At 47.2% G+C, this 27,877-nt stretch overlaps 1 protein-coding gene across 3 annotated transcripts in view; it reads right to left on the bottom strand.

Moving 5' to 3' along the window:
• KCNK12 (potassium two pore domain channel subfamily K member 12) overlaps positions 1 to 27,877 on the bottom strand; it is a 186,504-nt gene that overhangs the window by 18,694 nt on the left and 139,933 nt on the right. For 2 of the 3 annotated variants that reach the window (XM_075338035.1, XM_075338038.1), the window contains one exon: positions 13,129 to 14,020. In XM_075338035.1, the coding sequence (XP_075194150.1) occupies positions 13,129 to 14,020 (892 nt within the window). Of the gene's footprint in view, positions 1 to 13,124; positions 14,021 to 27,877 lie in introns of those variants that run through there. The other variant, XM_075338037.1, reaches the window with a different exon arrangement.

A 27,877-nucleotide genomic window follows, 5' to 3' on the forward strand; every position in this document is an offset into this window, starting at 1 on the left:
TGATGCAGTGACCTCTTATGTCTGGTGATGTCACGTCAACTTCCAGAATTGGAAGCTGACCCAGCATCACTAAGGCGGGACCCAGTCTCCAAGAGTGACTAGGCTGTGGGCAGAGTAATCGCACATCACAGCTCATCATCTTGCGCGTTCTCTCCTTCATGGCAGAGCGCCGCAAGCACAAGCGATGCTTGGCTGTGTTGTGTGGGATAACTTCTGCCCACAGCCCAGTCACTCACAGAGACTGGGTCCCGCCTTGGTGATGCTGGGTCAACTTACAATTCCGGAAGTTGACTTGACATCACCAGACATCAGAGGTCATGTGATGGGGATGAGCAGACAGCGAATGGACTGCTCACTGCTCACTGGCCGAATGGACAACAGAAGGTATTTAGAAAAATCCTTCTGTCACAGCTTTACATCGATGTGTCCATTTAGCTTTGTTGTGGAGCACCCCTTTAAAGTCAGATGTAACGCCCTGGCCTATCAGGTCGTCACAGGTTATTGTTCAATCTGCCCTTCTGCATAGTATCTGCCTCCTCCTTGGTTACGGGTCCCTAACCTTTGGTGTTGCCAAGAACAAGCTAATCAAAATCCTAGGACCACTCTGCACCACACCCACCAGACACACCAGTGGACGGCCTGAGTGGAATAGGGTCGCCCACTTGGGGGGGTTGGTTAAGGAAAGGTCAGGAGTGTCAGGAGTAGTCAGTTGAGCAGTGACTCTCAAGATGAGAGGTCACCGGGCGGTGTAGTGCTGGAGGAGAGAGAGAGGAGGTCAGGAGATGGGCTCCTTGAGACTACAAGGTGGCAGACGTTGGTCTGGGCCTGTTAGGAGCTGGACCCCGGTCGCAGGGGATCGTGACAAGGGGCACGGACTGTCGAGAAGGACAGCCGGTGGCCTTGTGCCATCACTGGGCAGGGGCCAGGGCACGACTGGGTACATGGACCATAGGTCAGGAAGGAGCTTCAGGCGTCCTGGCAATTTACCCGACGAGGACAGACCCTCCAAGATCCGTTCTCATCCGCTCCAAAATCGGGGTACTAGCGCAACGAGGGGGATAGGATTTTCCACTCACACGGTCCAGGAAATCCCAAGCGTGAACCCTGAGAGCAAGCTCACCCAGTTGGCCAGACTGGTGAGCGGGACCCGACTAGTTTCACACTATAGGGACCAAAAAGAGAAAGAGGTGCCAAGGCAAAGGTCACAGACTAATAGGCAACACCAATGGCATGGGATCCAGGCATGCTCCCTTCCAGCAGCAGCGGTGTCAAGAACTTTGGTTTATCACAGTTGTCGGTGTCAGTGTTATTGGACTGAGTGAGTACACAAATGACCCCCCTTACCGTCCCAACAGCACCTCCCCATCGCCCTCATCGAGTCCCGGGGCATTCCCCCTACCCGTGGAGGGGTTAAACATCTGGCTGCCCATACCACCGCCACCGGGTACTCGCAACCGCAGCGGTAGTACTCCACCCTACCACACACCACGGGTTGTGTCATGAACTTCAAACATACTCCCCCGTGTAAATATTCCCCCTTTTATTCCGAGTGGCCGCGCGACCCCGACCCCCGGGTCCGGAGATTCCTTGAGCCACCGCGGATCTGGATCCGAGCAGCCCGGCTGCTGATGCGGGGGCGGCACACAGACAACTACAGAACACATCACGTAGCAGTCCCATCCAGGGCAAGGCCATTAATGGTAAGATGTTATATGATGTCAATTCATTTTTTAATGAATCTTCATGGTTATTTTTTATTTCCACCAAATGCTGGAAAATGAGTGTCAATAACCAGAAATTTTTGCTATCACAACCTTTGAGCCAATGTGATGATGACACATGGAGAAATTACTTTAGAAACAGTTTAATGTACAGTAAATTAGGCCTCATTTACAAAAATCTATCTAACAGAATAGCTGCCTCTGTGTTGTCCATAGCAACCAATCAGCGCTCAGCTTTCATATTATAAACTGCTAGGGCAAAATGAAAGCTGTGCTTTGATTGGTTGCTATGGGCAACAAACTTTTTCTTTGTTTTAATTCTTTTAATATGGCTGCTCTAGCATTTCTAAGATAAGAATTAGATCACTATATACTTGTATGGTGATCTTCATCCAGTTCACTAGAATCGTAAAGGGAAGAGGTATAGTGGCTGTCTGATATTGGCCCGAAGGACATTAACCCCTTCACGACCGGCCGATTTTTCGCTTTCCGTTTTTTTTTTCACCATTCTTTTTCTGAGAGACGTAACTTTTTTATTTTTCAGTCAATATGGCCATGTGAGGGCTCATTTTTTGCGGAACGAGCTGTACTTTTAAATGAAACCATCAGTTTTACCATATAGTGTACTGGAAAACGGCAAAAAAATTCCAAATGCAGAAAAATTGCAAAAAAAGTGCGATAGCACTATGGTTTTTGAGATATTTTATTCACTGTGTTCACTATATGGTAAAACTGATGTATGGGTGTGATGCCTCAGGTCAGTGCGAGTTTGTAGACACTAAACATGTATAGGTTTACTTTTATATAAGGGGTTAAAAAAATCGGAAAAAAGTGGCGCGCGTTTTACGCCATATTCCGTGACCCATAGTGTTCTCATTTTTCGGGATCAATGGCTCAGTGACAGCTGATATTTTGCATCTCGAGCTGACGTTTTTAACGGTACCATTTTTGCGCAGATGCTACGTTTTGATTGCCTCTTATTGCATTTTGCGCAAAAGTTGTGGCGACAAAAAAACGTCGTTTTGGCATTTGGAATTTTTTTGCCGCTACGCCGTATACTGATCAGATTAATTGATTTTATATTTTGATAGATCGGGCGTTTCTGAACGCGGCGATACCAAATGTGTGTATATTTTTTATTTTTTTAACCCTTTAATTTTCAATGGGGCGAATGGGGGATGATTTGAACTTTTAGGTTTTTTGTTTTTATAAAATTTTTTAAAACTTTTTTTTAACTTTTTTTTTTTTATTTTACTAGTCCCCCTAGGGGGCTATTGCGATCAGCAATCCGATCGCTCTGCAGTATCTGCTGATCACAGCTACAAGGCTGTAAACAGCAGATACGCTCTCTTTCTCTTTTGCTGTGCCGCTGGCACAGCGAAAGTGAAAGCAAGTCAGGTGTAGTACAGGAGTCATCACATGACCCTGTGCTACCATGACAACTATCGGAAGTCACGTGATCGCGTCACGTGACTTCCGGTATCGGGCGGTAAGTAAAAGTTTACCGCGATCGCGCTTATAATGCCGCTGTCACATATTGACAGCGCCATATAAGGGGTTAAACGGCATGAGCAGATAACGATTCTGCTCGTGCCTAGCAGGCACACATCTCAGCTGTGAAAATCAGCTGAGATGTGTGCCGATCGCAGCATGATGCTGCCGGCAGACCGCGGGCAGTAACATTATGACCGCTAGGACGTAATGTTACGGCCCGCGGTCGTTAAGGGGTTAAATACTTGTAGGAAATGCAAAAGATTGTTTAATATTATGAAAGCAGTCTGTTCTTAGGCTACAATATGGTTAATATTAATATTCCAGATTATGCTGATTTAAGGACCTCAGGAACCAGCTAAATATCTGTGTGGCGCCCTGGACTAGCCAGGTCGTCACAGGTAACACACACACACACCCACCCCCACTAGACAGTAACATTAGCCAAACACAAAATCCTTGTTGCCTCCCTCCAGGGTCTGATGTCCACACCAGGTGGGGCGGAGCCAAGCGGTTGGCCCCACCCACCAAGGAGTTCACAGGCCTGGAGGCGTAAAAAGTGACAGATCAGTTGAGGAGGTTGAAGTGAGAGGAGTAAAGTGGAGAGTGTCTGGGTTTGTGGCCCAGGCACTGACAACAAGGTTGGCAGATGGTGGTGGCCGTCTGCAGGAGTGGTGGATCAACGCGGAACCGTAGGACCGGGGTCGGGCGGTGGCCCGCCGGTACCGACCGGGGAGCGAAGTGAAGCCAGCACACACAGGCAGGGCCATCGGACCCCGACTAGGCTTGGAGCCGCCGTCAACAGTCAAATCCGAGTGTGACAGGAACCCCAGGGGTTTCCTAACAACCAAAGACCCGTTAGAAGGCAACCGTCCGCACCGTGAGGGTATACAGTACCGCCAAAGGCTAGAGACCCAAGGGCCAGCGCCTGACGGGCTCCTCCGGCATCCATACACCGGGGAGCGGACTACCGTTGGGGACCCATCGTAGTCAAGACAGTACACAAAGGTGCAGGGAAAGACAGCCGCCATCACCTGTCCGGGTAGAGACACTGCAGCCGGCTGCTGGGCCCGTCCATCCAGCCGTTTGGTTTACCGGAGACTTTGTGCATCTCTTGCTGAGTGAGTGCACCCGTGCCATCCGGCACCGCGCCGCGCTGTCCCTGCAACCCTGCACCTCACCGACCCTGCCTCCCCGTCACACCACCGGGCCCCGGGACCACCAACCCCTACCCACGGAGGGGGAAAACAACATCCCAGCTGCTCCCTAGCATCGCTCCCGGGATCCCCGTCACCAGCAGCGGTGGTGCCCATCTTCGCCACAACCCGTGGGTGGCGTCACGGACTAAATCCCCAAAACAAGCCAACCCCCTTTTCACTCACGGGCGAGGAGCGCCGCTCGAGTCCCCGGATCCGGCCCACCGCTCGAGCCACTGAGCAGCAGCAGCGCCGGACCCGAGCATTAGCGAGCGCAGCGCCCCGCCGCCTGCGACATCTGCCTATAATGAGATTTGGAAAAAAACATTCTTTCTATTATTCAACAAATAGTGTCATTTTTGTCTTTAGCCTGTCTCAGGTAGCACAGCATTCTCTTGAAGGTGATTAAAGGGGTTGTCCAAGTTTAATATGAAAATCTGCTGTCAATTTATGTGACTGCAGACTCATGAATCCTCACAACGCGCAGAGTGCACACTGTTAGGAATCTCCGGTGCAGGCAGTAACACCGGGCGGTCATGTGATTACAATTATGTCATATGGATATTTCTGGTCACATTCCAACTAGACATGTGCAGCCCCGCCTCTGTGTGTGCATGCTACATTTTTTTTTATGCATTTCTGCCATATTTTGGGGGACAATTTGTTGCCCAAAACTGCATGTCTCTCCTTGTCCCAGCAAAGTCTAGGAGAATTCAGAAATGCTTCTTCCTTTTTCCTTGCAGTTTTGGGTGCAGAAAAAAGAAGCAACATGTTAATTCTTTGTGCATTTTTGTTCTGTGCTTTTTAGCCTTTCCAACCATTGAATACACTTAAAAAAATGCATCATACAAAAACATGCTCAAACCACACCTTAAAATAGTTTTTTGGTGCTTTTTTTCTGCCACAAGGTGTGTTCTAAGGTGCAGAAAATTTCTGCACCTAATCTGCATCATGCGCACATACTGTAGCCTAAGTGGTTGGTAAGCACAAGACGTGCATATCCAATGTACCACAGCGGTTTAAAAGAAATACCGCCATCTGATGGTGGAACAGAAACGAAAGTGTAAGGAGTATGTTTTCTCGAGGGAAGAGTTTGAAGGAAATGTCAGCTCAGGTTACAACTGTGGCGCAGTTACAAAATATAGAAGGCTGGGTTGGCATCAAAGAGGCGGTGTTGGCGCCACAACTAGCAGGGTAGCGGATGTGTACGCAGTGGAACAGGCCTATATTGACTGCATTGGCTGTACCTGGGAGTGAACTGATTGGGAAGAAGACCTGAGTTCTACCGTATCCAGAGGAACTCGAAGATCAAATACCTAATACCGTCTCCAGAAGAACTCGAAAACCAAATAACATCTCCAGAGGAACCCAAAGACCAAATACCATCTTCAGAGGAAGGGCAGACATTTGTGGTCAAGCACATCGATCATCGTCTCCAGAGGAAGTCCAGACTTCAAGCACTGAAGACTGGAGATCGGAAAATGAACATTTGCGCCAGTGCAGTGTCTGAGTGACCCTTGCCGATACTTCCCGACTCTACGTACAGTACTAAGAGAATATAATTAGTTACTGAAGTTAGACTGTTGATGCAATAACTTGAAATGCAACAGCATCAAGTATAGTGTGCCTTTAAGATAGATAGACTTAAGGGCATTTACATGCTGTGACATCGCTAACGATATATCGTCGGGGTCACAGTGTTTGTGACGCACATCTGGCGTCGTTAGCGACATCGCAGCGACTAAAACCTATGAGCGACCTTAAACGATAGCAAAAGAGGCAAAAATCGTTGGTTTGTGATACGTCGGTCACTTACCAAAAATCGTTGCCTGTTCAGTAGCAAGGTTGTTTGTCGTACCTGTGGCAGTACACATCGCTATTTTTGACACTGCAGGAACGAGCAACAACTTCGTACCTCTGGCCAGCCGCAATGAGGAAGGAAGGAGGTGGGCGGGATGTTCGTCCCACTCATCTCCGCTCCTCCGCTTCTGTTGGACTGCTGCCGTGTGACGTCGCTGTGACGCCGCACGAACCGCCCCCTTAGAAAGGAGGAGGTTTGCCGGCCACAGCGACGTCGCAAGGAAGGTAAGTCCGTGTGATGGATGTTAGCGATGTTGTGCGCCATAGGCAGCAATTTGCCCGTGATGCACAACCGACGGGGGTGTGTACGCTCGCTAGCGATATCAATAGCGATATCGATAGCGATATCGCAGCGTGTAAAGTATCCTTTACATAGAACTTGAGTCTCCCTGCATGCAGTCATATGAAAAAGTTTGGGCACCCCTATTAATGTTAACCTTTTTTCTTTATAACAATTTGAGTTTTTGCAACAGCTATTTCAGTTTCATATATCTAATAACTGATGGACTGAGTAATATTTCTGGATTGAAATGAGGTTTATTGTACTAACAGAAAATGTGCAATCCGCATTTAAACAAAATTTGACTGGTGCAAAAGTATGGGCACCTCAACATAAAAGTGACATTAATATTTTGTAGATCCTACTTTTGCAAAAATAACAGCCTCTAGTCGCTTCCTGTAGCTTTTAATGAGTTCCTGGATCCTGGATGAAGGTATATTTGACCATTCCTCTTTACAAAACAATTTCAGTTCTGTTAAGTTTGATGGTCGCCGAGCATGGACAGCACGCTTCAAATCATCCCACAGATGTTCAATGATATTCAGGTCTGGGGACTGGGATGGCCATTCCAGAACATTGTAATTGTTCCTCTGCATGAATGTCTGAGTAGATTTGGAGCGGTGTTTTGGATCATTGTCTTGCTAAAATATCCATCCCCTGCGTAACTTCAACTTCGTCACTGATTCTTGCATATTATTGTCAAGAATCTGCTGATACTGAGTTGAATCCATGCGACCCTCAACTTTAACAAGATTCCCGGTGCTGGCATTGGCCACACAGCCCCAAAGCATGATGGAACCTCCACCAAATTTTACTGTGGGTAGCAAGTGCTTTTCTTGGAATGCCGTGTTTTTTTGCCTCCATGCATAACGCCTTTTTGTATGACCAAACAACTCAATCTTTGTTTCATCAGTCCACAGGACCTTCTTCCAAAATGTAACTGGCTTGTCCAAATGTGCTTTTGCATACCTCAGGCGGCTCTGTTTGTGGCGTGCTTGCAGAAACGGCTTCTTTCACATCACTCTCCCATACAACTTCTCCTTGTGCAACGTGCGCTGTATTGTTGACCGATGCACATTGACACCAACTGTAGCAAGATGAAGCTGCAGGTCTTTGGAGGTGGTCTGTGGATTGTCCTTGACTGTTCTCACCATTCTTCTTCTCTGCCTTTCTGATATTTTTCTTGGCCTGCCACTTCTGGGCGTAACAAGAACTGTACCTGTGTTCTTCCATTTCCTTACTATGTTCCTCACAGTGGAAACTGACAGTTTAAATCTCTGAGACAACTTTTTGTATCCTTCCCCTGAACAACTATGTTGAATAATCTTTGTTTTCAGATCATTTGAGAGTTGTTTTGAGGAGCCCATGATGCCACTCTTCATAGGAGATTCAAATAGGAGAACAACTTGCAAGTGGCCACCTTAAATACCTTTTCTCATGATTGGATACACCTGCCTATGAAGTTCAAAGCTCAATGAGGTTACAAAACCAATTTAGTGCTTTAGTAAGTCAGTAAAAAGTAGTTAGGAGTGTTCAAATGAAGAAATTGATAAGGGTGCCTATACTTTTGCACCGGTCAAATTTTGTTTAAATGCGGATTGCACATTTTCTGTTAGTACAATAAACCTCATTTCAATCCAGAAATATTACTCAGTCCATGAGTTATTAGATATATGAAACTGAAATAGCTGTTGCAAAAACCCAAATTGTTATAAAGAAAAAAGGTTAACATTAATAGGAGTGCCCAAACGTTTTCATATGACTGTATGTGTATACATTAGGTCATATTTTTTTATGTAGTGTTTTTAGTAAGGGCCTGGAATTCAGGAGAATAGTATTGATAGTATACACCTTTTATGCAATTTTGGTTCGTTAGCACCCTTTTTGTGGTATTGATCTATTGAGAGTACCTATATATGATGTATGGGTGGTTTTACACCTAATATATGACTAAAAAAGGATTGATATATGAGTAAAAAGGGATTGTATTACATCTTTATCTCTCTGGTCACCTCACTTTTTTTTGCATTTAAGCACCCTAAATTAGTTCTTGTAAATGATTTGAATTAATATGTGTAAGTTCTGAAATAAAAGTGAATTTTTAAGTGAAAATATATATGGCAAGATTGTCACATCTTCTTGATTCTGCCTCACAAAAGCAGAGTAGAAAGCGATCAAAAAACAGTCATGGCCCAAAATGGTACCAAGAAAACCTTAAACTCATCCCACAAAAAACAAGCCCTCATATGACTTTGTTGGCAGAAAAATAAAAAAAACTACTGTATATAATTCAAAATTCAGTTTTGCAAAAAGACCTCTTGTAAAAATGCGATTTTTAGTGCGATAGTAGCCAAACCTAAAAAGAACTATATAAATCTGGTACCCCTGTGAGTGTAGTGACTTGAGGAATAAAGGCACCTAATCACTTATACCAGAAGGTGAACAGAGTAAGTAATAGTAATAAAGCCAATTCTTCAACTGCTGTTGATTTGTTCATTCTGTCTCCCAAAGATCACAGTAAGGCGCGGCTCACATTTATCCTGTGCTCTATTCTGAGCACTCATTTTGAGGTTTCCTTGTAAATCTCTGAAAAATGTGATTCAGACAAAAATCCCCATGGAAAATTCGCTGTACTGAGGCAGAGGGAGTCAATTTGGACTCCGTCTGACCACTGGTCCGGCAGTGTTCATCTTTTTACGCATCTTTTAGGTGTGCATAAAACTGCGGTCAACAACAGTTTTGTGCACCTCTGGAAAAAAAAGGATACTGCTAAACAGAGGCCAAACAACAGAGTCCAGAGCAACTCTGTTGTCTCATTATAGTGAATTAAGCCATCGGGGGTTTCACCTGAATCACGTATTTCAGAGATATAGATGGAATCCTAATGTAAGTGCTCAGCATAGAGCACAGGATAAATGTAAACTTATCCAAAATGTTCGGCTGCCCAGAAAATGGACAAGGGGACTGCGTTTTTGACATGTTTTATGCCAGGAGACAGGAGATGCAGATTTGGTTCAGAAATTTCCGCAACCAAACACTCAACGTGCACACACAGCCTAATCTGGCAATCCTGTACTGAGTTCAATGAGTTCACCTCGGGTGAGTTTACTGAGTTTAATGAGGTGGGGTATCGTGGGAACTGCTAGCTGTGACCTCAAAAGAATCCACCTGAGGTAAACTCTTTGAACTCAGTGAACTCACCTCTGGTGAACTCATTGAACTCATTGCCAGATTACCGAATTAGGCTATGTGGCTATATTGAGTAGTTTGACTGCAACCAATCACAAACCCTGTCACAGGGTGTAGGCAGAGGAAGCAGGAAATATTCATAAGGTTTATTTAGCAGACACAGAAAGTGTGACAGCCGTGCGGAAACTCAGTAAGTACAATTGTCCTCCTTTAATCCCTGTTTGCTTTCCTTTGCAGTCCCCTAGCCTTTACTACCACCATTTTATAGCACTTAAGTTTTGATCCCCATAGACTTAAGTGGGTTTCGGGATCTGGGTTCAAGTTTAGGGATTTGTCCAGTTCCAAACCGGACTTTTTTTCTTTTCAGTCTGGCCTGACCCAACGACCCCAAACAGACAGTACTCACCCAGGTGCCATTGTAAGGAGCGGAGGTGCAGGTCAAACCCCCAGAAGGAGGAGACTAGTTACCCATACTCTTGGATGCCTGCACCCTTGCCACATTGTGCCAAGGACAAATGCTGATGAGGAACTTGAGTTGGGTAAGTCTGCAGCTAATCGCTAAGAAGGAAGTAGCGATTTGCCCGTGACGCACAAACGACGAGGGCGGGTACGCTCGCTAGCGATATCGCAAATAATATCGCTGCGTGTAACACCCCCTTTACTCTCTGTTATTGTAAAATGTGTACCTGTTGTGAGTCACTACCGAGTCGCCTTTCTTGCATCATTGCACTCCTGGCACCTGTTTACAGCTCAATTCCTTAGTATTTGTTAGACTATGCACATCTAGTTGGAATGTGGCCGGGAGTATATATATCATATATATCATAAACTTGCAGTCACATGACTACCTGCTTCTGGCACTGGAGAATCCGGACACAGTGCACAATCCACACTGTGAGGATTTACAAGTCTGCAGTCACACAGAATGACTGCAGACTTTTGTGCTAAACCTGGACTACCCCTTTAAGCTGTAACATCAGTCAATGAGCAAAAGCAGTACAGTTTTTGGAAAAAATCAAGCATTGTAAAAAAAACTACAAAAACATTTCCAGTCAGCATCACAAAGTGTGTTCTGAATACTGATTGGTCTTTTGGAATTTTTCAATGGAGATATTCCAGAAATCTGGCATAAACACCCTAATAAGTTGCAATAGTTTTGCGAACTTGGCCTGTGTGTGCGATCTCTGTACCAACCTGGTGCCGGTGTAAAGCCACTGGGTGAGTCATTTCAGGTTGCTATAATGAGGAGCAAATCTCAAATATACCTTGAAGTGAACGCAACCCTGGCCCCACAGACCTAAGGCACATTTATAGCTTACCTCATTGTGTTAAATTAGAAATGGTGACTAAGGTAAAAAAATCCAGATATGTGTAATGTACAATGGAAAGTAGATGATTGATCGAAAGTATGGGATATTAAAAGGAAATGATTTATACTTGTGGACTAAGTACTAGGCACTTAAAGGAGTTGTCTAGGATTTTGTCATTGATGAGCTGCCCCTATCTAATCAACTCTCGGCACCCCCTTCAATCAGCTGTTCCCAGTACTGATGCCGGCTGGCACTACTCAGTTGTGGAGCTGCACCACAAAGCTTCATCAACTGTACAGTAGCCGTGGTTGGGTACTGTATATCTGCTCCCGATTCAGATCAATAGGGGACGGATGTGCAGTATCTGGTCGCAACGGAGGAGAGAGGGAGATAAATCCCTCCCTCCCCTCCTCCGTGCCGGCCCGCCCCTCCTCCGTGCCGGCCCGCCCCTCCTGAGAGCTGGCCCGCCCCCTGCAGCTGAGGTCCGCTCGCACAGTCAGATCGCAGTCGCTCGGATACTAGCATGACACTCGGCCCTGCTGTGCTTCCAGAGTGAGCCGAGTGTCATGCGAGCATCGCACTAGTGCCCCATGTGGCCCCGGCCTAAGAGCCCAGGCCGCTCTGTATGACATAAAAAACACTTTTATAATACTCACCTGGGGGGTAGTCCGGTCCGATGGGTGTTGCTGCTCTCTGGTCCGGTGCCTCCTCTCTGCAGCGGTCACCATCCTTCTAATACCCAGCCCATTGTGACTGACTTGTCCTAAATCATCCACACAGGCCGGCATTGCAGTCTTGCGCAGGCGCATATTGATATGCCTTGCTGAGCACAGATCAAAGTACTGCAATGCGCAGGCGCAAGGAAAGGTCAAAAACCACCTGCGCACTACAATACTTTGATCTGCCCTGAGTAGGGCTGATCAAAGTGCGCCTGCGCAGGACCTCAATGCTGGCCAGTGTGGATGATGTAGGACACGTCATGCACATGAGCCTCAGTAGAAGGAGGACAGAAATTGCCACAGACACGACGTGCCAGACTGGAGAGCAGATACGCCCATCGGACTGGACCACCCCCTAGGTGAGTATCATAAAAGTATTTTTTACGTTCTACACAGCGGCCTGGGCTCTTATATACAGTATTCTGGAATGCTGTATATAAGGGCTCACTGGTGGTGGCTGCAGCTTATAGTCGCCAAATCTGGTGACAGGTTCAGTTTAAGAAAATAATTGTACAGTCTATTCCAGTGGTTAGTGCTAGTGTTAGTGTTACAACACCTGACAAGGTTGGTAAATGTTGAAGTCTTCTGCAGCCACTTATTATGGCTTTATTTTCTGCAGTTTCTCTTCCCAATTTCCCCCCCACTGGTCTCCATTCTATACTTTTTTAGCTATTGAATATTCTCCGCAAACCCAAACTGGAGCAACCACTAATTGGAGACCACTGGCCAACAACATACAGTGCCAAGAAGTATCTTGTAGCCCAAGTAGACAGTTTTATACGTTTTACTTGTAGATACTTCTATCAAAATATACACTACACAATGCCACGAGTGGTAAGTTGGCTTCATTGCATGTATTTATTTTGAAGGTGTCTTAAAATATAAGATTTTTGTCTACATTTTCCTCTGATATAAAATGACACAGGATGTTTTTTTTTTTTTATCATGGCACAACAGCCATAACCATTCACATTTGCAACAAAGGCAATTCCATTACACTGCAGCCATATCCTACGAGTACGGCTGATACGTAGACCCTGTAATGTGATTTGTCATTCTTAAGGCTAGAGCAATTGTAAAAAAAAAAAGACATTCAATAGCAAGCGAGCTTCTGTTTTTCACCTTCTCACAGTCAATTTAGCTAAACGACGTAAACATATCAAGTTTTGCCTGAGAGGATAAGAGTGATTGTTTCCATTTATGCATGAGATGCCAAGGGATGTTGATGGAATGGGAGAAATAATTTCAGTGCAAATATAATGGGTGTTTCAATGGTTTGGGATCCAGGGATTTTGACCATGAGTTAGAGCCTTCTTATTAAAAAAAACTTAATAAAAATATAGAAATTCGAAAAGACTCTACCTAGAATCACTTGTTTCTGCCAACCTATTGTTCATGATGGCTAAAGCTCCGACCCCTCCTGAGAAGCCGTTTTGTCTTGTGTTGATGCACACAGTTCTAGGGTAACCATTGGCTGTTTCAGATAACTGCTTCTGTAATATGGCAAGAGACACCTTATTGGATGCCGTGAGGTCCCTCATGGAGATCATCTCCCCAGACAACCTCCTTCCTTCCGTGTCACTATCATAGTTTCCATCGTTCTCCATCGACAACTTGTTCCTGCGGAAACGAGCTCCAGGGGTGATGGCGTTTCGTCTCCCAAGACGCGGGTTGTTTTTATGGCACTTATTACAGCATCGGCACCGTAATTTTTTTAGAATCCAGTTTAAAACTTGCTTGATTACAATCGATATGACGTTAAAAAGTGAGTAAATGCAACAAACTCCCAAAAGTATAAACATGAAATTTCCAAACCTGTATAATCCCTGATATTTGTACCCGGCGTTTTGGCTGCTTACCAAATCTCCAAATCCAATGGTGCTAAAAGTGACGAAACAATAATACAAAGAATCAATGTAATTCCACCCTTCCACTGGGGTATACATGGCTGATGCACAGCAAGAGAGCGTAATAGCAAAAATGCCCAGTATTAGCATAACGTGATAAACCGATGGCTTCCACCCAACAAGGCTGTCAACTTCTGATACAGATGAACCTCTTCGGACTGTTGGAGGTAGAAGCCCGTTTCTTCGTAGTCGTCTTTCGTGACAAGCTTTCATTACAAATGCCAAAAGGGATATAATCCTCTCCAAAAAGAGGTTGAAAAACAATATAGTACCAGCGCATCCAAACAGGCCATAGAAGATGAGGAACACTTTTCCTGCTACAGTGGCTGGAGTGGTCATTCCAAATCCTGTAATGGTAAAAAAATAATAATTATACATTAAAAGTCTATTTATTTATGAATTTTACACTAATTTTTAAAAAATGACCCCAATTTTAACTCATGCTCCATGCTTTGAAATGCACATTTTATTTTAAAGTAATGAATGTCATTGGTGGGAATTTATTTCTTGATACAAAGTTTGGAATGGTTCACTAAAGTACTAGATAATTCTGTACTAGATCCAGACTCTCGCCCAATAATAGACCCAAAACTCCATAAGTAAAGCCAATTACTTGTCACTAGTTTCTAAGTCATATGGGGTGAATCACAAATGACCAATTAGATGTTATCAACGATGCAGCCTCAATTTCAATAATTTTTACAACACAAATAAAAGCGGAGGTACAAAGATTAGGATGGGTGTGTAGTAGACTCTTAAAGGGAACCTGTCAGGGGCAATATGCACCCAGAACCACGAGCAGTTTTGGGTGCATATTGCTAATCCCTGCCTAACTGTCCCTGTATCTAGTAGCATAGAAAAGTATTTAGAAAAAGTATGGCTAAAGATCCTCTATGATATGCTAATGAGTGCAGGGACTAGTCGCAAGGTTGTTAGTCTCTCCGACTAGTCGCCTCTTAGCATGTTAGTACGCCCACAGGAGCGTGGTAACAAGCTATTCAATGCCCATTGCCTAGTGTCATTGGCAGTGACGCACGTTCTTCCAGCACTTCCAGTCGTGCTGGGACTTCTGATCATGCACACTGACCCTAAACCCGGCGTTCTGAAGCATTAACAATGGACACAGGTACGTGTGTAACTGCTGATGATGCTGGGCAATGGACATTGAATAGCATGGCATGTTAGCACGCCCCTGTGGGCGTGCAAACATGTTAAGAGGGCGGACTAGTCAGGGGAACTAACACCCGTGCAACTAGTCCTTGCGCTCATTAGCATATCATAAAGGATCTTTAGAATTTCTTGAAATCCCCCATAATAAGGACCCAATTTTTATTATTATTATCAATATTATTATTTGGTGCCTTTTCAATTTGTTGCAGCATTTCACCATCTACCTGTTCAGGTATATTAGGAGGCTTATAGCTAACTCCAATTAGCAGCTTTCCGTTATTCCCCTTCCCATGTACACTTACCCATACTGACTCTACATTGTCACAACTCCCCCCTACGTGGTCATTGAACACAGGTCTTAGGTTAGATTTGATTAATATACACACTCCTCCACCTCTTTTGTCTTTCCTGTCCTTCATAAATGTAGTCTAACCCTCTACATTTTTCACCCAGTCATGGCACTCATCCAGCCATGTTTCCATAATGCCCACCACATCATAATCCATGGCTGACATAAGAGTCTATAATTCATTAATTTTGTTTGCAAGACTTCTTTGCTTGCCTACTTTCCTTGCATGTCCCAGCCCCCCTAAACCTTCATGGACCTCTACTGTCTCACTTCTCTCTGCCAAACGAACATTCAGCCAACAGTTATGTCATGTGTATGACTAGATTTAGAGTCGCTTCCTCTGGAGTGTACAAGGAACTTCAGTCTACCAGGGCCTGTGAGCCTCGCTCCATGCTCTGGATACTACATTATAATACTATAGGCACAAATTCATTTAACTGGCGTTCTGCATGCCAGTGTTAGTGAAGCCACTGCTGGAGTAAGATGCATAAGCCTCTTAATGAATTAGACGCATCATGCAACCACCGCGTGTTTCTGACATAAATGTTAAATGCCATATATGAACATACCTTTACATTTGTCAGATGAAAACCAAATCTGGCTGCTTTTATTACTTTTCTTATTGCTAGAAACCTAAAACTTTACCAACACCATTCTCATACTAATGACAAGAGGATTCTAGTTTAGTTACAGAATACTTGCAATCTCCAGTGTAATCTTACGAAAATCTACAGATTAAAATATAAGCAAATCATCAATTTATATTTTAACATTCTTGTTATTCATTTTACTTAATTCTCGAGTTAGTAAACTTGCATAGAACTCATATGACTTTCCATCTCATAGATACATTCACAATAAAAGCAAAATTGCATTCATTTGTAAGATTGCGTTTCTTTCGCATTTATCTTTGCATTGCACACTGGTAGCATGCGCTTGTGATTTACCATAGTGGAACTGTCAGATCTTCAGTAAATAAATCCATCTATTGCCCATAAAATAAGAACTGTTAAAACATATCTATCTATCTATCTATCTATCTATCTATCTATCTATCTATCTATATATACACTGTATATATATACACAGTGGAACCCTGGACTACAAGCATAACTCGTTCCAGGAATGTGCTTGTAACCCAAATCACTAATATATCAAAGCAAATTTTCCCTTAAGAAATAATTATACATTATACAGTACAGCCAAAGAGACCTGTATATACAGTGTCGTGCGAAAGTATTCGGGCCCCTTGAATTTTTCAACCTTTTCCCACATTTCAGGCTTCAAACATAAAGATAAAAATGTTAATGTTATGGTGAAGAATCAACAAGTGGGACACAATTGTGAAGTTGACGAAACTTATTGATTATTTTAAACTAAAAAAAAAAAATAAACTGAAAAGTGGGGAGTGCAATATTATTTGGCCCCTTTACTTTCAGTGCAGCAAACTCACTCCAGAAGTTCATTGAGGATCTCTGAATGATCCAATGTTGTCCTAAATGACTGATGATGATAAATATAAGCCACCTGTGTGTAATCAAGTCTCCGTATCAATGCACCTGCTCTGTGATGGTCTCAGTGTTCTGTTTAAAGCACAGATAGCATCATGAAGACCAAGGAACACAACAGGCAGGTCCGTGATACTGTTGTGGAGAAGTTTAAAGATGGATTTGGTTACAAAAAGATTTCCAAAACTTTAAACATCCCAAGGAGCATTGTGCAAGCGATCATATTGAAATGGAAGGAGTATCATACCACTGCAAATCTACCAAGACCCGACCGTCCATCCAAACTTTCATCTCAAACAAGGAAAAGACTGATCAGAGATGCAGCCAAGAGGCCCATGATCACTCTGGATGAACTGCAGAGATCTACAGCTGAGGTGGGAGAGTCTGTCCATAGAACATCAATCAATCATATACTGCACAAATCTGGCCTTTATGGAAGAGTGGCAAGGAGAAAGCCATTTCTCAAAGATATCCATAAAAAGTGTAGTTTAAAGTTTGCCACAGGCCACTTGGGTGACACACCAAACATGTGGAAGAAGGTGCTCCGGTCAGATGAAACCAAAATCGAACTATTTGGGCACAATGCCAAACGATATGTTTAGGGTAAAAGCAAAACAGCTCATCACTCTGAAAACACCATCCGCACTGGGAAGATGGTTAAAACTGAGGAGAACATGGATGGAGCCAAATACAGGACCATTCTTGAAGAAAATGTGTTGGAGTCTGCAAAGAACCTGAGACTTGGACGGAGATTTGTCTTCCAACAAGACAATGATCCCAAACATAAAGCAAAATCTACAATGGAATGGTTGACAAATAAACGTATCCAGGTGTTAGAATGGCCAAGTCAAAGTCCAGACCTGAATCCAATCGAGAATCTGGGGAAAGAGCTGAAAACTGCTGTTCACAAACGCTCTCCATCCAACCTCACACAGCTCCAGCTGTTTGCAAAGGAAGAATGGGCAAGAATTTCAGTCTCTCGATGTGCAAAACTGATAGACACATACCTCAAGCGACTAAAGGCTGCTTTACACGCAGTGACATCGCTAGATGTCGCTCGTGAAAGCACTCTCCCCCATTCTTTGTGCGTCACGGGCAAATCGCTGCCCGTGGCGCACAATATCGCTAGGACCCGTCACACATACTTACCTTCCTAACGACGTCGCTGTGGCCGGCGAACAGCCTCTTTTCTAAGGGGGCTGTTCGTGCGGCATCACAGCGACGTCACACGGCAGGCGTCCAATAGAAGCAGAGGGGCAGAGAGCAACCGCATGGAAGTCACGCCCACTTCGTTGCCGGAGGACGCAGGTACGGTGTTGTTTGTCGTTCCTGTGGTACGTAGCAATGTGTGCTGCCTCAGGAACGACGAACAACCTGCGTCCAGAACAAGGAACAACATTTGGGAAATGGACGAAGTGTCAACAATCAACGATTTGGTGAGTATTTTGCATCGTTAGCGGTCACTCGTACGTGTCACATGCAACGACGTCGCTAACGAGGCCGCATGTGCGTCACGAAATCCGTGACCCCAACGACATCTCGTTAGCGATGTCGTTGCATGTAAAGCCCCCTACAAGTGGCACTACAAATATTAACTTTAAGGGAACGAATAATATTGCACGCCCCACGTTTCAGTTATTTATTTTTTAAAAAAGTTTAAAAAAGCAATAAATTACGTTCAACTTCACAATTGTGTCCCACTTGATTCTTCACCATAACATTAACATTTTTATCTTTATGTTTGAAGCCTGAAATGTGGGAAAAGGTTGAAAAATTCAAGGGAGCTGAATACTTTCGCAAGGTACTGTATATATACAGCCCGTGCCTGCCCCACATGTATAGAAGAGGCACAAGGAGTTAATCAGTTACCTGAAGCTGGTTTAGTAGCGGCGTATGAAGTATGGAGCTCGGTTAACATTCAAAGGCCATAACTCAGAAGGGAGGAAAAGACCGCAATTGTTGACTGATGCACATGCGCTAGAAACGGTGAGTATTCCTAGTACCTGTATCAGCGTAGGGAGGGTGGAGGTACAGTACTGTACAGGGGTGGGGAGGGCTCACGTGATGCTCGTATTGCAAAATCTTGATGGTTTACCAAGTTCAAACTTTTTTTTTAAATGTTAGCTTGTCTTGCAAAACACTTTCAAACCAAGTTACTCTAAGGGGCACTTTGCACGCTGCGACATCGCAGGCCGATGCTGCGATGCTGAGCGCGATAGTCCCCGCCCCCGTCGCAGCGGCGATATCCTTGTGATAACTGCCGTAGCGAACATTATCGCTACGGCAGCTTCACATGGACTCACCTGTCCTGCGACCGTCGCTCTGGCCGGCGACCCGCCTCCTTATTAAGGGGGCGGGTCGTATGGCGTCACTGCGACGTCACATGGCAGGCGGCCAATAGGAGCGGAGGGGCGGAGATGAGCGGGATGTAAACATCCCGCCCACCTCCTTCCTTCCGCATATCCTACGGAAGCCGCAGTGACGCCGGTAGGAGATGTTCCTCGCTCCTGCGGCTTCACACACAGCGATGTGTGCTGCTGCAGGAACGAGGAACAACATCGGACCGTCACGTCAGCGTAATCATGGATTACGCCGATGCTGCACCGATGATACGATTACGACGCTTTTGCGCTCGTTAATCGTATCATCGAGCCTTTACACACTACGATGTCGCATGCGATGCCGGAAGTACGTCATTTTCAATTTGACCCCACCGACATCGCACCTGCGATGTCGTAGTGTGCAAAACCCTCCTTAATCCAAGATTCCACTGTATATTGTATTTTTCCTCTGTTATTCTTCATAAAAATGTTTAAATAAAATAAAATGACTGCTAAGAAATGTTAGATTAATCTTCTTTAATTATCCTATTTCTAGAGAGTGCATCAATAAAGGCTCCCATCAGGGCCAACATTTAAGGGGGAAAACTGGGCAATTGCCCCGGACTCCCTTGCTCATAATGACTCCCGCAAATAGCAAGAAGAAACTGCACTGATAACATCTGTCCTGTATTATCTCTCAGTACAGTGTCCGATGTTAAAAGTGTTGCAAGTGCTTTTGTCGCGGGCGGAGGAGGGGACGCCACGCTCTCCCACTGCTCGGGTCCGGCTGCCGCTGCTGCCGCGGCCGCTGTTGCTCGGTGGCTCGAGCGATGGGTCGGATCCCGGGGACTCGAGCGGTGCTCCTCGCCCGTGAGTGAAAAGGGGATTGGTTTTGGGGATTTATTGTCCGTGACGCCACCCACGGTTGTGGTGATTGTGTGGACACCACCGCTGCTCTGTATGGGGATCCCGGGAGTGGTGGTATGGAGCAGCTAGATGTTGGCCCTCCCCTCCGTGGGTAGGGGGTGGGGAGTTAGGATGGTTGACAGGCGGGTTATGGGGCCTGTTGAGGTGCAGGGACACAGGGGCAGCGCTGTGCCGCACGGCACGGAGGTACTCACTCAGCCCAAGGATGATGACACAGTTCACGGTAAATAAGCGGCTGGTTGGACGGGCCCCTCGGACGGCTGCGGTGTTGATATTCCCTGCAAGTTAGCGGTGACTGTCTCTTCCCTGCATCTAAATACGGTTGTTGGTAGCGATGGATTCCCACCGGTAACCCACTCCCCAGCTTGGATATGAGCCGGAGGAGCCCCTCTTTTGCCCGCAGGCGCTGGCCCTGAGAAACTGGTGCCTTGGCGGTGGCGGTGTCTCTCCAATATGGTTGGACGGTTGCCTTCAATCGGGACTTTGGCTGTTGGGAGACCCGGAGGTCCCCTTCACTGACGGATTTGGCAAATTGTACGGCGACTCCAAGCCTTGCCGGGATCCGAAAGGCCCCTGCCAATGGTGCTGGCTTCTCTTTGTGTACCGGTCCGCTACCGCCGGGCCACCACCCGTCCACGGTCCTTACGGTAGACTCCAATAGGCCACTCCTGCAGACGGTCACCGCCGTCTGCCAACCTTGCTGTCTCAGTCCGGGGCACACACCCGGACCAACTTCAGGCTCTGTTGCTGTCACCTTCTCCTTCACTTCAACTCCTTTTACTTGCTCCTCTACCACTTCCCTCTCCCTTCCTTCAACTCTCAACTCTCAACTCTAAACTGCCTGGTTTTCCCGCCTCCAGGACTGTGAGCTCCTGGGTGGGCGGAGCCAACCGCCTGGCCCACCCCCTGGTGTGGACATCAGCCCCTGGAGGAGGGCAACAAGGGTTTTGTGTTCTCACCTTGGTGTGCCTGCAGGGAATGTGGGGTGTGTGGTGGTGTCATGACCTGTGACCCCTGGCTTGCCCAGGGCGTCACATTCCCCCTTAGCAAAACGCAGACCGTCCTCGGGCTGCCCGTCCAACACTGGTTTTATTTTCCTTTTTTTTTTTCTGAAAAGATAAAAAAACAAGACATACAGGTATAGTAACATCATCCCACAACGGGAGGCACTTTTCTTAAACGTTACGATAACGGTTGCGGCTGCCGCTCTCTCCCACCCAAGTAACCTGGCCCTGATGCTGCCCCTAAGAAACAGGCAGCACCCCTTGACCCCAGTCCTGAACCAAGTTACCCGAGCGGGATCTGTCCTTCCCCTCCAGAGGGTAGCCACCGGTTCCTGTGATGGCTGGGCCCCAGCCTGCTCCACTGCGGGCCCTCCCTCCAATCTGCCTCTCCGGAGGCCGTACGGTGGCAGCTGTAACAAACATTTTATTTACAAGCCACTAACGTTTGTGGTTGCCTTGCAAGTTCATGGGCTTGTCCGTAAGGAGTCCTTTACACAACTTTAAACGGTCCCCACGGGGACAATGGTGCCGGCAACGGCCGGTTCAATCACGGTTGCTGACAATCAGATGAGACTTCGGTGATCATTTTCATTTTCTCATAACTTTTAACTTAAAACTTTCAACACACAGGTGGTCCCAACGGGGACTGTGACAACGCTGCTCCGCTGCCCTACTCAGAGTCCTCGGCATCACTTTGGGGAAGGGGTGCAGCGCTCACACGGGCCTCCTGGCTGCCCCTCAGCTTTGCATCCAGCGCAAACCACCCCCTCTCCCCACAGTGCCGGGTGTACTGAACCAAGTCGCCTGGCATCAGGTTACGACCTGGGTGCTCCTCCGGGAGATGGGCATTCACATCCCGCTGGGCTATGAACACTTCGGCCTCCAGGCCCAGTTCGTAAATGAATCCATAGCCCTGGCGGACATCAAACCGCCTCACCTGCCCTTCATACAACGGGCCCCGGACACGGAAAGTTGCCTGACGGAGAATCTCTTTTTCCCGGATTGCACGGCCACCATCTCTGCCTTCTTTCTTTCCCTCTCCTCAATTTCCAGGCCCAACGGTACCGGCTCCCTGTCCCAGTACGGCGCTGCTGCGAGCTCCGGCGCACGGGTCGGGCCCCGCAAGACATTTTGGACGCTGCCCACTGTTAGGGATCTGGGCGGCAGGTCCCGCGGTGTCTTGGCCTTGGACGCCGCCTTGCAGCGGCAACCCGGCGCAACCTCAGCCGAGGTGTGGGGGATGGGCACAGGGGCTTTCCTCTGCTGGGCCTTCGGCACGGAGCGGGCTATCGGCTCCGGCTCGAGGAACTTCTTGGGGGACGCCTCCGGTTCGGGCTTCGGGGTTTTCCACGGCAGCACCTCCGGGCGGCTTCCGGCTCCGGCTGCAGGTCGGCCCGCCGGGGCGGGCATGCTAGGTATCGCTACCGGTTGCGGTGGCAGCGGGCCTAGTGGCGGGGCCACAGCTTCCGGGACGGGTGGCGAGGGAGGCAGCAGGGTGAGAGGGTTTAGACCGGGTCCGGCAGCCGCGATGACCGGCCCTTCAAGGGCATCGGGGCGTGGGTCACTCACCCTCCCTTCCGCAGCTTCCTCCTCGCGTCTCCGCACGGTCGCTATGACATCCGCCATGTCGGTCTCCCACTCCTCCATGAGGAGCTGCATCTTGACCTGCAGCCTCTGGTAGAGCTGCGCGGTCCGGATCTCCACCCACGCCGCGGTTCCTGGCGCGGGGGCTACGGTGCTTCGGGACGGCATCCACATGTTGCTGGCGGCCTCTCCCAGGAACAAGATGGCTGCAGAGTCCTGGCATCCCTGCTTTTATAGCCGCGGCTACATGCGTCCAGTCGCCATTTCGTCCCCCTTAGCCTTTTTCCGGCTCCTCCTCTATTGGGGTGGGGTTTTGGCCTTCGCACCTCCACTACTCGAGAAGACGCTCGAGCGGGAACTTTTCGCGCCAAAGATGGCGGCTTCTGAAATTTTCTGGCGGTAAGAAGGCGCACCTCTACCAGACGGCAAAGCGGTAAGATCCTGTTCGTGACGCCAAGTTGTCGCGGGCGGAGGAGGGGACGCCGAGCTCTCCCACTGCTCGGGTCCGGCTGCCGTTGCTGCCGTGGCCGCTGTTGCTCGGTGGCTCGAGCGATGGGCCGGATCCCGAGGACTCGAGCGGCGCTCCTCGCCCGTGAGTGAAAAGGGGATTGGTTTTGGGGATTTATTGTCCGTGACGCCACCCACGGTTGTGGTGATTGTGTGGACACCACCGCTGCTCTGTATGGGGATCCCGGGAGTGGTGGTATGGAGCAGCTAGATGTTGGCCCTCCCCTCCGTGGGTAGGGGGTTGGTGGTCCCGGGGCCCGATGATGGGGAGTTAGGATGGTTGACAGGCGGGTTATGGGGCCTGTTGAGGTGCAGGGACACAGGGGCAGCGCTGTGCCGCACGGCACGGAGGTACTCACTCAGCCCAAGGATGATGACACAGTTCACGGTAAACAAGCGGCTGGTTGGACGGGTCCCTCGGACGGCTGCGGTGTTGATGTTCCCTGCAAGTTAGCGGTGACTGTCTCTTCTCTGCACCTAAACACGGTTGTTGGTAGCGATGGATTCCCACCGGTAACCCGCTCCCCAGCTTGGATATGAGCCAGAGGAGCCCCTCTTTTGCCCGCAGGCGCTGGCCCTGAGAAACTGGTGCCTTGGCGGTGGCGGTGTCTCTCCAATATGGTTGGACGGTTGCCTTCAATCGGGACTTTGGCTGTTGGGAGACCCGGAGGTCCCCTTCACTGACGGATTTGGCAAATTGTACGGCGACTCCAAGCCTTGCCGGGATCCGAAAGGCCCCTGCCAATGGTGCTGGCTTCTCTTTGTGTACCGGTCCGGTACCGCCGGGCCACCACCCGTCCACGGTCCTTACGGTAGACTCCAATAGACCACTCCTGCAGACGGTCACCGCCGTCTGCCAACCTTAAAAACAAAAAAGTGAGCCGGAGTATGAGATGGTATACATGGTACTTGTGAGACCATGTTCACACTGGCCATGAGACAAAGAGAAACCAAGGAAAAAATTGTGAAAAAATACCCTGCTGTAACTAAATAAAAGCATAGTGCATATAAACATAGGGTACTTAGTAAACACTGTTTTTGATCAAAAAAAGCATAAAGCTATCCCACCAACGCCAAGGTGTACCCAGTTGGGATAGTACCTACACTCTCTAATATTAAAACCTTACCATGGGTCTAAAATAGGCCTCAATGTGGCTAAGGGCTGAGAGCGACCGGGTCCCAACAGGACACACACAGTCAGGGGGATTCACAGAATGAAATGTCCAACTTGCTGAGAAGGGGGCCACTCCCTGTTTGTACTGAATACAAAAAAACTACATAAAAACAAAAAAGTGAGCCGGAGTATGAGATGGTATACATGGTACTTGTGAGACCATGTTCACCCTGGCCATGAGACAAAGAGAAACCAAGGAAAAATATTGTGAAAAAATACCCTGCTGTAACTAAATAAAAGCATAGTGCATATAAACATAGGGTACTTAGTAAACACTGTTTTTGATCAAAAAAAGCATAAAGCTATCCCACCAACGCCAAGGTGTACCCAGTTGGGATAGTACCTACACTCTCTAATATTAAAACCTTACCATGGGTCTGAAATAGGCCTCAATGTGGCTAAGGGCTGAGAGCGACCGGGTCCCAACAGGACACACACAATCAGGGGGATTCACAGAATGAAATGTCCAACTCGCTGAGAAGGGGGCCACTCCCTGTTTGTACTGAATACAAAAAAACTAGTTCTGTTGGGACCCGGTCGCTCTCAGCCCTTAGCCACATTGAGGCCTATTTTAGACCCATGGTAAGGTTTTAATATTAGAGAGTGTAGGTACTATCCCAACTGGGTACACCTTGGCGTTGGTGGGATAGCTTTATGATTTTTTTGATCAAAAACAGTGTTTACTAAGTACCCTATGTTTATATGCACTATGCTTTTATTTAGTTACAGCAGGGTATTTTTTCACAATTTTTTCCTTGGTTTCTCTTCGTCTGCCAACCTTGCTGTCTCAGTCCGGGGCACACACCCGGACCAACTTCAGGCTCTGTTGCTGTCACCTTCTCCTTCACTTCAACTCCTTTCACTTGCTCCTCTACCACTTCCCTCTCCCTTCCTTCAACTCTCAACTCTCAACTCTAAACTGCCTGGTTTTCCCGCCTCCAGGACTGTGAACTCCTCGGTGGGTGGAGCCAACCGCCTGGCCCACCCCCTGGTGTGGACAGCAGCCCCTGGAGGAGGGCAACAAGGGTTTTGTGTTCTGACCTTGGTGTGCCTGCAGGGAATGTGGGGTGTGTGGTGGTGTCATGACCTGTGACCCCTGGCTTGCCCAGGGCATCACACTTTGATGACACCACAGTCATTTGAACAAAGGTTCTACACCTGAGAAACTAGGATAACTGAGCAGTAGGAAAGCAGTTGGTAAGTCTATCTATAGTGTATGTAAGTGCTCGGTTTATATACAGTATGTATGTGTATATGCTCTGTGTATACATATGCGAATATGTGCTCTATGTATACATATGCATGTATGTATGTGCTCTGATTATCTAGTTATGTTTATATGTGCTATGTGTATACATATATGTGTATAGGTTCTTCATTTATATACTGTACATATGTGTGTATATGCTCTATATATACTTAGATGTGCATGTATATGCTCTGTGTTTACATATGTGTTTATGTGCTGTGTATAATGTGTGGGTGTCATCCACATTTATAAATACTGACAGTGCAATCAATAATTCACAGTAAATGTCAGCAATCACCCAGTATTGTAGTATTTGGTCACTATGTGGTGGTAATATGTGGTCTGACAATGGTGTGGTGGTACTTGTCCCTTGTATGTGATGTTATTTGGTCAATATGATGGTAATATGTGGTCTTATTATGGTGACGTGGAATTTCTCCCTTGTATGTACAATTATTCGTTCAATGTGTGGTGGTTATATATTTTCTAGTCAGAGTGTGTTGCTATTTTTCCCTACTATGTGGTAATATTTGGTCACTATGTGGTAGTAATATGTGGTCTGGTCATGGTGTGGCAGTGTTTCTCTCTTGTACGTACAATTATTCAGTCATTGTGTGGTGGTTATATATGTTCTATTCATGGTGTGTTGCTATTTTTCCCTTCTATGTGGTATTATTTGGTTGCTATGTGGTGGTAATATGTGCTCTGGTCTCGGTGTGGCGGTATATCACACATATTTGGCCTGTGGCTGCTGAGGTCAGAGATTAGGTGCAGAAGTCAGTTCAGATGACAGATTGAAAGGAGGACATCCTTTCCAATTTAAGCAGGGTTCCTTTTAGAACTAATTTTTTTAACACTTCTAGAAAACCCTTTAATACAGTTTAACATAGCAAGAAGTGACTGACAGCGACTGAAACAATGTGCACTGAACTGGAGGCAATATATATACATGAAGATAAATGTGGGATAAGAAGGGGAAAGCACTTTTACTTTTAGTTACTGTTACCAGTACTTTTATTTTGTGGTTGAGGAAAGTGAGTGAAAATGGGCATGACTAGGAAAATGGGTGTTCTTTTCAATGAGCACGACTTTTTAAATTGGCGTGGTTTCCTAACAAAAACAGGGAACCTGTTATTAAAAAATGTAATCTCACCTCTGTACATAGAGATTAATTTAATCTGAAAAGGTGTTTCAATGGGTGAACTAACATTGCAATTATTGAAAAATTAACTTTAATCCTGCAGCTTTTCATATGGTAATGAGGCAATACGAATCTTGCGGGTCGTCTCTTACCTGGACTAATCCTGCTTGGGATCTTCTACTCACACCTCCCTAGTAGGTCAGGTTTACAATAAGGGCGCAGTCATACGACCGTATGGCTCGTCCGAGGATCACATCACAGTGCTTGGGTTGGCCAGCGTCAGACCTGAGCGTGACAGATATATAAGAGGGGACGAGTAGCGCCCACTCCTACGTATGAAATGCTAGTATATTGTAAACCTAATGTATATGTGACGCCCTGGCAAAGCCAGGTTGTCACAGAAAGAGTTAATCCTCCTTGGTAACCTGATCCCACACCAGTGCAGCAGGACAAACCACATCCCCCAGTGTAAGAGAAAAACAGAGCAGAGGGGAGGGGCTGGAGCAGAGTGTGTGGAGAGAGAGACAGGAGAAGAGCCCGGAGTTGTAGCTGCCGGGCTGCTAAAGAAGCGTGCTCCAAAAGGGCCGAGACAGGCTGTTAGTGAGGAAGGGGCCAGAGGTAGCCGGGGCAGGGTAGCGGCCCGCCGGTACCTAGGGTGACCCGGATCACTGCAGGGGAGTGGACCCCCCGTTCCCGGCTGAGGAGAAAGAGGAAGAGAGTGGAGAGAGAGGCACCTGGCTGCAGGGAAAGAACAGGGGCTGCTGCACCGTGTGTGGGACACTAACACCCCCCGTACCGAAGGCTGCGGACTCCGGCAGTTTCTGGTTAATTCCTGACTCTGTGTAAATTTTCTGCAAAGCGAACTGTGAGTAACAACATCCCCCGGTCCAACCGGACGCACAGCTCTCAGACCGTCTCCATCCCCTCCCTGCACCACCTCACCGGGGTCCCGGGACACCAACACCCTACCCGTGGAGGGAAATCACCACCTTGCTGCCCACCACCATCCCCGGGATCCATTAACAGGCAGCGGCAGTGCTCCGTTACCTCACCGCACACCACGGGTGGCGTCACGGACAATCTCCCTTACCTAACCCCCTTCTTACTGTGGAGCCTGGGATCACAGACTGGGTCACGCCACCGTGATACCCACAGAAGTGACCCCGTGGCCCGGATCTGAGTACCCCTTATCCCCGGGCGACACATTTGGCGTCACGAACAGGATCGAACCCATCCAGTTACCTGGAGGAAGTGCGCCTTGCTCTGGACT

Source organism: Anomaloglossus baeobatrachus, chromosome 3 (genome assembly GCF_048569485.1).
Source record: "Anomaloglossus baeobatrachus isolate aAnoBae1 chromosome 3, aAnoBae1.hap1, whole genome shotgun sequence".
NCBI lineage: Eukaryota > Metazoa > Chordata > Amphibia > Anura > Aromobatidae > Anomaloglossus > Anomaloglossus baeobatrachus.